The sequence below is a fragment of the Aplidium turbinatum genome, chromosome 18 (assembly GCF_918807975.1).
Source record: "Aplidium turbinatum chromosome 18, kaAplTurb1.1, whole genome shotgun sequence".
NCBI lineage: Eukaryota > Metazoa > Chordata > Ascidiacea > Aplousobranchia > Polyclinidae > Aplidium > Aplidium turbinatum.
In genome coordinates this window covers 10,647,015-10,659,373 of record NC_137489.1, presented here as the reverse complement: position 1 = coordinate 10,659,373, position 12,359 = coordinate 10,647,015, and the positions used below count along the sequence as shown (strand labels likewise).

At 37.0% G+C, this 12,359-nt stretch overlaps 1 protein-coding gene across 2 annotated transcripts; it reads left to right on the top strand.

Annotated features, from left to right (window-relative positions):
- The first annotated feature begins 1,697 nt into the window (after window positions 1-1,697).
- LOC145787386 (transcriptional activator protein Pur-alpha-like) lies at window positions 1,698-12,348 on the top strand. Of its 2 annotated transcripts, none has more exons than XM_082599124.1 (10): window positions 1,698-1,837; window positions 3,061-3,197; window positions 4,075-4,203; window positions 4,726-4,829; window positions 5,118-5,191; window positions 7,600-7,715; window positions 8,126-8,210; window positions 8,474-8,604; window positions 10,159-10,275; window positions 10,701-12,348. In XM_082599124.1, exons 1-9 carry the CDS (start codon window positions 1,789-1,791, stop codon window positions 10,243-10,245), a joined length of 912 nt encoding a protein of 303 aa, XP_082455250.1. In that variant the 5' UTR covers window positions 1,698-1,788; the 3' UTR covers window positions 10,246-10,275; window positions 10,701-12,348. The 2 variants fall into 2 exon arrangements, with proteins under 2 accessions (XP_082455250.1, XP_082455249.1); XM_082599123.1 differs by having other exon boundaries at window positions 3,058-3,197.
- The last annotated feature ends 11 nt before the right edge of the window (window positions 12,349-12,359 follow it).

Genomic DNA, 12,359 nt, shown 5'->3' with positions numbered 1-12,359 from the left:
GTTTGTTTTTTGCAAAACAGAATAAAGAATAAAATAGCTGGTAATAGACATGTAATAGTTTATATCCAACCAGATAATGCCCTCTTCTAGATGCAAAGTTACCGTATGAAATATATGCAGGGACGTGCAGTCAGGGGAGGCAGGTGAGGCACTGCCTCACCTGCCAACATCTGGCAAAGCAAACATTATATCAAAGTAATGGTTATCACAGAATAAATGTTATTTGTTAAAAAGTAGTAAATATTGCACGTTTTTAGGTGCTTTAATTTGTGTGAATTGCTGTAGTCGTGCCCCCTCTCTCCAAATTTCACGTTTCTACACCCAAACTGTAATTTAATTTTTTCTTTTTCTGTGGCGATATTCATATTGAGCGTTCACGTGGTCAAAATTGTTGAAATGTGCGAGGAGAAGCAGCGTCAAGCTGTGCCTCATTTCAGATCAGAAAACTTCTGTACACTGCATTATGTGTGCCTTTTTCTTTTGCAAAGTCGCCCAGAAATCATGATGAACGACTTAGCTAGGATTTGAGGCATGCCTCAAATATGACGTCACTGCTATGAAACCTTTTTCGTCAAGCTGGAATACCCACATAGTACGTGTATGTGAATTCTTGCAGTGTAAAGGATAGTTTCATACAAAATTTAACTAAAACGGAGGAAGACTTAATATCTGAGAGATTTTTCAAAACTAAACTTCCAATCTAAAGTTGAAGTTATAAATAAAGGAAACAGATGTTTTTGTCCGAAAGGATAGGCGCATGGATTTTATTTGTAAATAAATGTGAAATTATGCTGCTACGGTAATTTATATATATATATTTTTTTTAGTATGATATCATTTTTGTTGTTGTTAAAGAAAAATTATTGTAAACGTGACTTTAAAAAATCAGTGCCTCACCATCTAGGAACCTCACCGCACGTCACTGAATATATGCAATAAACAATTTATTAAATTGTTGTTTTCTGTGAATTGACTTGATTGATAATATATATATATATCAGTTAACTAAAACTTTAAGAGTTATCAAAAGTTTTGCCAAGAAAGGCTCATGTTTCGGATTATGGTGAGTTAGGGCCACTCCTGATAAAAGTAATTTTTTGATCAAATTTTTTTTTTGTATCTTAGAAGCAATAAATTTCATCAGGATTCTGAATATGGTAAAATTTTGACTCTGTTAAATGTATCTGTGTGTCAAAACTTACAGTGGTAAATGTGAGTAATGTAGCTTGTGTTTCGATGTGTGTTTTTCAAATGTTTGAGTCATTTTTTAATGTTTTCAACTAGGCCTACGTAGTACGTACTCGATTTACAACTATATACTCATTTATTTCTTGTCAGAATGGCAAGAAATTTTGCAGGCATAATCAATAAATAACCTACTGGAGAAGCAATTTATAAGAGGATTTTTGGGAGCTGGTATACAAGCCCCCCCCCCCTGGTAACTCATGACAAAGACATGACTCGACCAAACATATAAGGTGAAACTACTTTACCTTTGCTTTACTGTTCACACACTTCAATCCACATGTTTTGGTCAATTCCTCTTTGTCATGAGTTACCAAGGGGAGGCTTGTATACCAGCTCCCATTTTTCAATCAATTGATTAATGGCAGTGCTGACATTTTTTCTAGGCTCTGTTCATCCATTGTATCCATCAACACTATTAATATTTCCTATCCCTGATTCTCTGTAGATTGTGGTGACAGTATAGCCTAAGATTACCTGTAGTTACTTGGAAGATGGTTCTTTTATGAACAAAATTGTGAAGTGATATTGAAATTTAGAAAGATGGCCAGCAAGGAAAATGAAAATAATGGTGACGGAGATGTGCAAGCAGGTATATGTATATATTGATTTTGTCTGCAGTAGAATAGGCTAACTGATGGTCTCTTGTTGTTTTTTGCTACATTATTTATTCAATTCTCATCACGTGGTTAATATCAAGTTGCAGTTTCATATGCCTTGATGGTTGCAATTTGAGATTGAAACCCTGTTGTCTTCGTTTCTTTTTTATAATAAAAAATTATTTTATTTTTTTTATCTTGGAGTAGCAATGATAGTTGTGAGAAAGACTTAGCACCTGGTTTTTTTTTTCGGTCATTCATCGGTCATTGACTGATTTTTTAGCAAAATGTTCGAAAAAAATATAGTCAATTCGGTCAAAATGTCCGAAAAAATATACGTTTCTCAGCGAAACTTAATGTTGTATATAGCTAGTCAAGAAGTGCAAATTTTGGTTTGTATCAGCTACTTAAAAGGAAATATTTTCATCAGAAAAAATGACCGAATTTTTTCAAGTCATTTCGGACAAATGACCGAAAAGTCTAAGCGAAAAAAAAACCAGCTTAGCACCACTGTGCTTTTTCTGCGGATTAAAGTGTTAATGTGGGACAAGGATTTATTGGTAGGCTATGTTTTGGGGTGCTTGATGATTCAGAATTGGCTTTTGTGTATTATATATTTTGCTGAATATAAAATTTTGTTGCTTTTTCCATGGCTATAGTGTTCTCAGAATTTTTCGTATATAATACTGCTTAGAAAAGGTTTTAAAATAAATATTCAAGAAAAAATGTTAACCACAAATTACAACTTACGTTTACACATTCGCACTTGACGCCTGACACATAAGAAGTGATTAGAAATTGGAACATACAATACGAAGTTTACGAAAAGGTTTAATGCGATATCAGTGTTTCATCCAAGAAGCCGGATAATTGTCCTCTACATTAGTCTGAGCTTCATATTTTGATGAACACAGTAGTGTAATGTAAATATTTCGTATAAGCAGACTTTGTCATCAAATATATAATATAATATGTTGAAAACAAAAAACACACTTTATATACATTCCATTGTATATTGTACTTAAGTGGCTTTATAGTTTTATTTTCATCATCATGCATACACAAATCTAAGAAATATTTTGATGATTAAACTCATCCGAATTGTTATCACATCACAGTGATGGAGTAAAGTGACTCTGTTTCACTGTTTTTGTGCTGAAAAGCCTTTTGCTTTGTTGTTTTATTTATTTTTTAACACCGCACTGTATTGTAGCAGAAGGGAAACAGCCTTATTATCAGAATCAGCAAACAGAAACAGAAGAATTAGCTTCAAAAATGGTTTATATACAAAACAAGCGTTTCTATTTGGATGTGAAGCAGAATTCTCGCGGAAGATTTGTCAAAATTGCAGAGGTGAAATTTAACTACATTATTGATAATTACATGGCTATATCAGTTGCATACGGTAACCAGTTGTTTGGTTGTTCACTTTTTTCAGCCAGTTTTAAACACACATTAGGTTAGCAGTTTGTACAATAGCTGTTCATGTCATATCAAAATATACTTTACATGAAATAAAAAGGCACTGTACAAATCAAGCAAATGTTTGAAACTTTCTAAAAAATGTGAACACCCAAAAATAATATGTTGCAGAATGCAAAACCATCGGCTTATTGCTGAACTAATTCTTAGTCTAGACCAGGGGTCACCAAACTACGGCCCGCGGGCCAGAACCGGCTCGCAAACTGATTTCATCCGGCCCGCCAAGTGCGGAAATAACAGCTGCACTACAACTGTTAAGGAAAAAGTTACCTAACTTTTTGTAAAGGACTGACGTTGCTGTTTATCATTAGGTCACCACAAATGGGGACACCGGGACAGCCTAGGCCAAATTTGGAAAGATGTATTGTTTTTTCAAGAGCGCGATGCCCTGTAATGTATCACAGCAGGGAATAAGTTTTCCAGCAACCTTTCGATTTTCATCACAACTTTGCTATTCCACGGCTGACTTTGTTATTTATTGTGCTCAATTCAAGTCAATGGAGATTCTAAATAGTTGTATATCTTCTTGCAATTTGCATCCGGCCCGCAGCTGTAAATCTCCCAGCAATCCGGCCCTCAGAGAAAAAGTTTGGTGACCCCTGGTCTAGACTATAGTACGATCTGCGATGAGTGTGTTTGGTGCATTGGCTACATGTTCAGACTGGTTATGAAAGCTTTTCTAATTTATTTACAGCATATTGTATGCTTGTGTCATGAAGGTTATGAGATTAAAACTGCTTGTCAACAGGTGACACCTGGAGGGCACAAGAACAGACTTACACTGTCAATGGCAATAGCTCATGAATTCCGAAATATATTGGGTGATTTTATAGAACACTATGCTACTCTGGGTCCTTCAAATCCTGATATTCCTCCAGTGAGTATACCAGGATATGTGAATGTCATTTTTTGTCGTTATACAACGTTTATTTACAAGCTTTTTTCACGACTACATGTTCAATTTTATGTCATGTTTATAACAACTGTACAATAATAATCCAATTTACGTGTCATCACTTCTTCACACAAGAATCCTTAAAACAACCACCACAATTTTAAACTCGTTATATTTATTTTCTGACCTGGAGTTGAATATGTGGCAGAGACACTTGCTATTTTGTCACTAAATCGAGAAACAAGTATTCAGATCACAATCTTTTACTGAGTAAAACACAAACTGTGTTTGTTATTTTTAAGATGTCATGATTATTTTTTGGCCTTACATTGAACTTTATTTACGATAGCTGATAATAATCTTACATCACATATACATCAAAAGACATTTATCTTATGGCTAAAACGGTTGATGCAGTTTGAACTTTTTTACGCACTTTATTTCAGAACGTAAATTCAACGGTTGCATTTATTTTATGATTGTTCTTGTACAACAATTTGACAGGAAGACCAAAGGGCGTCATTGAAGACCGACAGAATAATGAGAGAGAACAAGAGATATTTTCTTGATTTGAAGGAAAACCAGCGAGGTCGTTACCTCAGAGTGAGGTAAAAGTTCTCAACACTCCCAAGGCGGAAACGAATCTAGTTTATTACCAGCATGTGGTAACATGATTTTGCTATTAATATAGTCTTTTTCAGAAGATTTGGCTACAATTGCATTAACGATGGTGCACATTTGCAATGCTTTACGACAGTAAATAACACAATGGTTACATGATATATACATATGATGGATACCGGTACTTGCGGTGTTTTCTTATTATTCATACTGAGACCAATTTTTTTCTTTTTAAGTTATACTGGTGACTAATTTTTGACTTTTTTATTTCTTAGGCAGCAGCAAGCTTATCAATACAGCAACGGAGGCCGACCTCCCAATCCCCCCCAGATAGCTCTTCCCGCTCAGGGTAATTATTGACTTCTTAAAATCTTTGTTGTCTGTAATTTTGCAGTACTTGAACGTCACACTTAACCAAGATTGAGCACTTAGCATGGATTTTCATCAAGAACAGGATTCAGCTTTTCCCTCGTACGATGCGTTTTATACCTAAGCTATAGAAATTGAGGTTTTAGCAAATATAACTCGCCATATTTACGTCGTGTCAGCGTCGCAAGATGTTGAAAAATGAGCTGGAGTTACTATCGAACGCCTTCGCAGCTGAAATGAGCCAGCTGCTATTACACTTGGGGATATGTATATAACGTCTCGCGTAACTGTTGCTTGTACCAACTGTTATAAGCACAGAACAGCCTTCATTGATACATAACTGCTGACTTGGTTGTTTGGGCTATTCACTTCACAACGCACTACATCCGAGTAGCCTACTCACTGGCGCCGATTTACGGGGTTACGGGGTGGCAGCCACCCCGTTTAGGTTACATTACTTACTGCAAATAAATGTAATTTGAACGGACGTTTAAATCTTTTTTTGATCATTGGTTTTCGCTTCAAGTCAACGTAAAGCAAGAGGTGAACCAATACAGTATTGCGAAGAAAATGATTGTTTTTGTCATAAGCATGATACTCGCGTAACATCAAGCAAGCTACGTGAAGATTACGCAACACGTGGCTACGAGTTTTTGCCTTGTTGTTGTTGCGATCGTTTTATTTGTTACTTGTCATAAGTCATTGTTACATTTGTTAGGTTTACAATGTGATTTATTAATCAATAAAATACGACCTTTCCCTTGCCTTCCTCAAAAATCTTTTTTGAAAATTTTTAAACTGCTCATAATATCGCTATAAATTATGCCAGCTATAAAATACTTGGAAATAAAATTATCTCGATGATTGATAGCTCCACCCCCTAAATGAATATCTATTTTCAAATTTCATTAAAAAAATGCAATTTTCGAAACTTTTTGAGTTTTATTTAAAAAGTAGGCTACACTTAATAAAGTAGCAGTTTTAACGTTCTGCAAATTTACACGTTTACATGATTCTATTCGAGGAAAGCTACACCCCCTGCCAATTCCCAATAATAAAAGCAACCTTTTTCAATTAGCCTACTCAACATTTTGCATTTTGAATTATTTTCCGATTTCAATTGGAGTGTACTGTCATCTACTTCATGCTTTAATTTCTACTTTGTTATCTACTTCATGCAGTAATATTGCGTCACCGTGTCAATGCGTGACAAACTGTGAGGCGGGAATTTATTGATCTGACACAGGAGTTGCTTGTTACATCATAGAAAAAATTACGAAAAGTCGTCCAGTAAAAGTTTTCGCCGACATTCCAGTTTTATTCAGCTTAAAGATGCCACTGAAAAAGCGTTCAAAATTGCAGCCCTCCATTGAGTCATTTTTTGTTGCGTCTACCGTCTAGTCAGGATTTCAGCCAGCATGAAAGTGACCAAACGCCTGAACGAAACGAAAGTGTGCCACTGCCAAAAGGCGTTAGCATTATCAGGGAGGTGGAAGAACCGAGCACGATAATCGCTGTTGAAGGGAGGAGCTATCAAAAATCGTGGGAGAGCGAATTCCCGTGGCAAGAATACGATAGATGCAAAGATAGAGCATTCTGTCCGATTTGCAACTATGTCGCAACTGCTTGATCTATTTGCAAGCAATGAAACAATTTCACTAATGCTTCCAAACGTGGTCTGCATTGTGAAAATATACTTATCGTTGCCTTCCACCACCTGCGAGGCGATCGTTTAGTGCACTCAGGCGCATAAAAACCTACTTGCGATCTACCATGACGCAACAGCGATTGAACCACGTCCTAATTTTAAATGTTTATCAAGCTGAAGCTTCACGGTTACAATTTGACCAGTTGATTAACAGTTGGATTGACAGAGCTGCTGTTCGCAAAAATACTTTTGTCAAATGATAAGTGTCTGAGCAGCAACGTAACAATAAAATTCACGACATACCTCCTTTGCTTTGTTTTAAAGTTGCTTTGTAAATTATCGAGCTACAAATCAGGTGTGAAAAGACAATAGCATCTACGAAACATGCTTAGTAAAAATCAAACAAAAACATGCAGTTTGAATTTTTTTAGATTCCATATTGTGCTATCCGCCACCCCGTGCAAAAATAAAAGTCGGCGCCTATGCAGTACTGATATATATATCGCTTTTTATGAAGTTGTTTTTTACTTACAAACGTCTGTTTGAATCCGGTTAGTTGGTGTAAAGACCTTCCGGAATTCTGTTAAAGAAGGGGATGGAAGTCTTCCCAGCTAGCAAAATCAGACGTTGAATCAATGTGAAAATACGGTTTTTGCTAGCTGAAAAAACAAAGTTTGTTCAAAACCATAAGCACCGCCAAGATAATCCTCATCTCTAATCCTTCTTCTCCTGTCTCGCAGGGATGGTAGAGTTCCGGGATGCGCTGACTGGCCTCATCGATGAGTTTGGGCAAGAGTCCATCGACCAGCCCGACCTCCCTCCTGCTCGGACGCTGGGAGGACGCCGCTCAAAACAGGTAATAATGATCTACAAACAACCCAACTGGCAAAAGCGGTGTTGAATCCATATTAAAAATGCTGTTTTTGCTCGCAAGGAGTTCTGTAGCCTTCCTATACTCGGATGGCGACATGGTGATGTCACCTCGCAGAGAGATGAGAAATCAAACAATTTGGCTGAAATTTACGAAGTGCTCGTTATCCGATACATTTTTGTCAAAACAAAATAATGAAAAATGATATCTTGACAACATTCATTTACCATCAGAAACCTTCAACTGTCAACCTTGCAAACAGAGTTTACTTTTGTGGTTTAAACTTCTTCTCAAGTTGAAGTTGTTCGTGGTGACATTCTCATTTCAAAGATTGATGTTTTCCATTGTAAATTTACTTATCTTCAACTCAAGATAACCTTTTTTTTTCATTTCAGTTCTTTCTCGACGTGGGCCAAAACCAGCGTGGTGTGTTTCTGCGCGTCACAGAACAGACAAGAAATTACCGATCTGCAATTAACAGTGAGCCAAACTTTCGTTTGTTGTAGTGTAACGGACTTTGTTCGCAGCCTATCCCTTTTTCTCGTGCGCGATGTGTTGTTAACGCAGGCTCTTTTTTGTGACAGTCGACATGTTTTTGAAAGTAATAGGAATGTTATTGAATCCTACCCAGTGCCTGCAGCAGTCATGTTTTTCAACCGTTGATGTCAAAATTGTAAAAATGTATTCAACCAGCGATTAGTTTTGCCTTTGTGATCACATGTTTTGTCTATTGTTCCGCGAAGTTCCGGAAAATCACTGGGAGGAATTCGCTGATTTCTTACGATCGACTTCGGAACAAATGGACAAATATTACGAGCAGGTTGGGAAGGAGAGACCTAAGCACGAAGATGATGCCGCCCCTCAAGACGATGAGGTATGTTTTTATAAAAAAAAAAAACTTGATCTCGGCCCAGTTGGCATATCATCATCATCATCAGTTTCAGCCTGTGAGAGCGGGTCTGCTACTATTCGGTGAGTTCCTAACCTCTAACCTCTAACCCTAAAACGGCAATGATAATTAGGCTACGGTACCCGATAATTTAAAAAAAATAATTGAAAAAATCACCGAATAGAGATCGGACTCACCGAAACGGGCCATTCCGTGTGAGAGCCCACTGCAGAGCGTAAGCCTTCCCCTTTTCATGCCAATTTACATGATTATGTGCTAGTTGGTACCAATTGGTTGTATTGCATTGTTTTTCAATGTCGTCCCTCCATCTCACTCACCAGGTTTTCCTTTCTGTCTTTTGGTTTCTCGTGGTGTCCATGTTGTTAATTTTTTAGTCCATCTATTGTCCTGATATCTTGCTATATGACCTGCCCAGGACCATTTTAGTTTCTTGATTGTGCTTAATATAATATTACATCAACGATTGTAAGTTGGCATATAGGGTGAACAAAAGTCATTGGACGTTTTTCATTTTATGATTAAACATGTTGAATGTCACGTACATTCCTTTCAATATGCTAAAGATCTTGCTAAACTCTCTAAAACTTAGGTCTGATTGTAAGTATCTGTATTAATATTATTGTAAGATCTAAAATGGGCCACAGAGAGGCCATCATTTTGCTCCATCGCGCGGGGAAAACCAACTCGGAGATCACTAAGCTCTTAAAAGTTGCCAATCCACCGTTTACCATGTTGTAAAAAGATTTAAGAAACTTGGTACATCTGAAGATCGTCCTTGGAGTGGAAGACCTCGCACTGCTCGAACAAAGAAAGTGGTTAAGGCTGTCCGAGTAAGGGTGAGGACTGAGGAGAAACTCAAACAGATCCATCCGTCAAATGACCAAAGACATGAATGGGAGCAACATTTCAATGAGAACCATTATGGAAAAGGATCTTGAGTTGACTCCTTGCAAGATGAGAAAACGGCAGTTCCTTACACCTCTCAAAAAGCAAAAGAGACTTGAAAGAGCACAGATTCTTCTCAGAAAACTGAAGGCAAGCATGGCAGGGCAAGAGATCATTTTTTCAGACGAAAAACTCTTCACAATTGAATTTTAATCTCAGTACAATAATTAGAATGATAGAATTTATGCAAAGTCTTCAGATATTAAAGACTCTGTGAGAACAGTTTGCCGCGGTCAAAAACCTTACATTGATTCAACGTCTACAGACGTTGAATCAATGTAAAAAGACGGGTTTTGGTAGCTGGGAGTTTCATGGTCTACTGATCTGATCCCACCATCTCGGAGCTGTTAGGATGTATTATTTGTAATTGTTCGTCAATTTAATGTAATTCTTTTTTTTATAACTTTTCTTTCCAAAATTGCTGGAAAGTCGGCAACTAGTAAGTTTGAGACAAATCAAATTATTATTTAAAAAGCAGGCAAACTATATATATACATTTTGAATACATTCTGATTGAATGCATCAATGTACATCCGGGACTTTCACTCAACTTGCACTTAATGCTGATCCCAGGAAATTGAGGAGGAAGAGGGAGCAGCAGATGAGAGGGAACCAGAGGATGATAACGATGTTGGCGAGGAAGATGTCAAGGAGCAGTAGATGTCTTCATCTCTTTAATATTTAGCATGGGTAAGTAATTAAGTACCTTGGCATGGTGAATTCTGCGAATTAACAAGTAAAAGATGGGATCTAGATTGTTTTTGGTGATTTACTTGAACTAATAGTTTTATCTACACGAAAGGCTTATGTTTAAGATTATTTATTGTCCCTTCTTGCTCTAGTTCAAGTTTGTAACAACAGCTCTTGTTTCTCATACATCAACTTCACAATCCAACGTTTTTGTCATGTAAAATGTGCTTAAATATTTCTGCTAGTTAATCTACAGTAGTACAACTTTAGCATCGCAATAATATGACGTCGGTAGAAGTTCAGTCAATGTTAAAGCGACAGGTTTTGCTACCTGGGAAAAGCCAATATTAGAAATGTTGTTTCTTGTACTGTGCTGATGTTTGTTTATCAAAGGATTCCATCATTAAGTTTCTTTTTTTTTCCAGTTTCCGCCGGTTGATTCCAGTTCTGAGGAGTGTTGTGTCCCCACAAAGGACCATGAGCATGACTTTTTGTGTTTTTGTTACAATGCCTGGTGTGTTTTCGAATGGCTACAGTTGTTTTGGTCCGGTGGCTTAATATTTCAAAGAATCTTTTGATTGCTCAACAATGGAGTTTGAAAGTAGAAAACTTTTATTTTCAACTTGCTAAGAATATTAGGAATTTTTCCAAAATATTTTTTTCTAAAGGTGCACCGCATGTCCATTGAAAGCTCGTTCAAGACGTTTATATTGCAAAATTGCCAACATTTCATACTTCCAACACTGCAAACTTTATTCTGCGCTAAAGTGCTTAAAAGACAAATATACTGCTGCTGCCATTGTAACAACTATTGTCCGACAATTACCAACAGTTTCTGTATCGTCTTGCCAGTTTGTTTTTGTAGTTACACTTTTTTACTCTGCTGCTGCTGTTTTTGTTTTTTTACAATGGTTTGCTGGTAGCGTCGCTATTGCTTCAAAGAATTAATTTTCTTTCACCCAAATGCTTGACCATCCCTCATGTCTCACGAATCCAGACAGCAAAATTCGTCATATTTACATTGATTCAACGTCTGCAGATGTTGGATTTTGCTGTTTGGGAAGGTACAGTTATAAGGAATGCTTCAGTAAAATTCCCGCAATATTTTAGTCTAAATAGCGAATAATTAGTTCCAGCAAAACAAGCGGTTGTCCGTGGACTAAGGAGGAATTTGAAAGTGGCATAAGCCGTTATTGTAATTTTTCCAAACCTTCTCACCCAGGCCAGACATTTACTGACCTCTTTTGAAAGTGATGCAACTACACCGCAGTTGCACTGCTTATTCATTACACATGAGAGTAGTTGCGTCTGTTTTTCTTCGACCATGCCAACATTACCGCTCTGACAAACATGGACATTAACTTAATTTAACGTCCACCTGTATCAAGTTTGAAGGGAAGCAATTCACGCATGTTTATCTCATGATAATATCCAAATTGTCTGAGCTTTGTATTTTACAGAAATTTTCGGACTAATTTTGCATCAAGACTCAGTCGTTATTAACACAAACATTGAAACTACCCAGACAGCAAGTCAGTCGTTTTTACATTGATTCAACGTCTGCAGACGTTGAATCAATGTAAAAACGACCGATTTGCTGTCTGAATATTTTGTTATGCAGTGTATATTTTTTGAATATTAATTCAAAATTGCACGAGACCAGAATTGTTGCCGTCTTCAATTAATTATTCGACTTTTTATTACTGTTTCTATTTTTCTGCATCAAGCTACGTTTGACTCGTTCGCAATCCATTTTCATATAGACTGAATTTCCCACGATGCCCTCCCCCATCGTTTGTTATGCCCCTGCTTTGAACTGGCATGCTAACTGTACAACCCCGTGGCGTCCAACTAATTATTGGAAGTTCTCAGCTTGCCAACAATGGGTAGCAGTACCAAATAATGCAGATTTGCAGCATCAGCTATGAATAGTTAAAATTTTACGATGCTACGTCACAGTCACATTCTACGTCACATGTAGGGTGCTACGGGATTTCAGTTCTTGTATATAACGTTTTGTGTTTCCTTATTTTGCAAGTTCACGTTCGTTATATAAACTATACCTTTCTTGGATGGTGAAATGC

What these genes read in the sequence shown, in the direction of transcription:
- LOC145787386 (XM_082599123.1), top strand. Translation starts at nt 1,789, where the DNA reads ATGGCCAGCAAGGAAAATGAAAATAATGGTGACGGAGATGTGCAAGCA. An exon ending in GATTTGTCAAAATTGCAGAG is followed by an intron (nt 3,198 to 4,074) that starts GTGAAATTTAAC and finishes GCTTGTCAACAG; the next exon opens with GTGACACCTGGAGGGCACAA. An exon ending in CAAATCCTGATATTCCTCCA is followed by an intron (nt 4,204 to 4,725) that starts GTGAGTATACCA and finishes ACAATTTGACAG; the next exon opens with GAAGACCAAAGGGCGTCATT.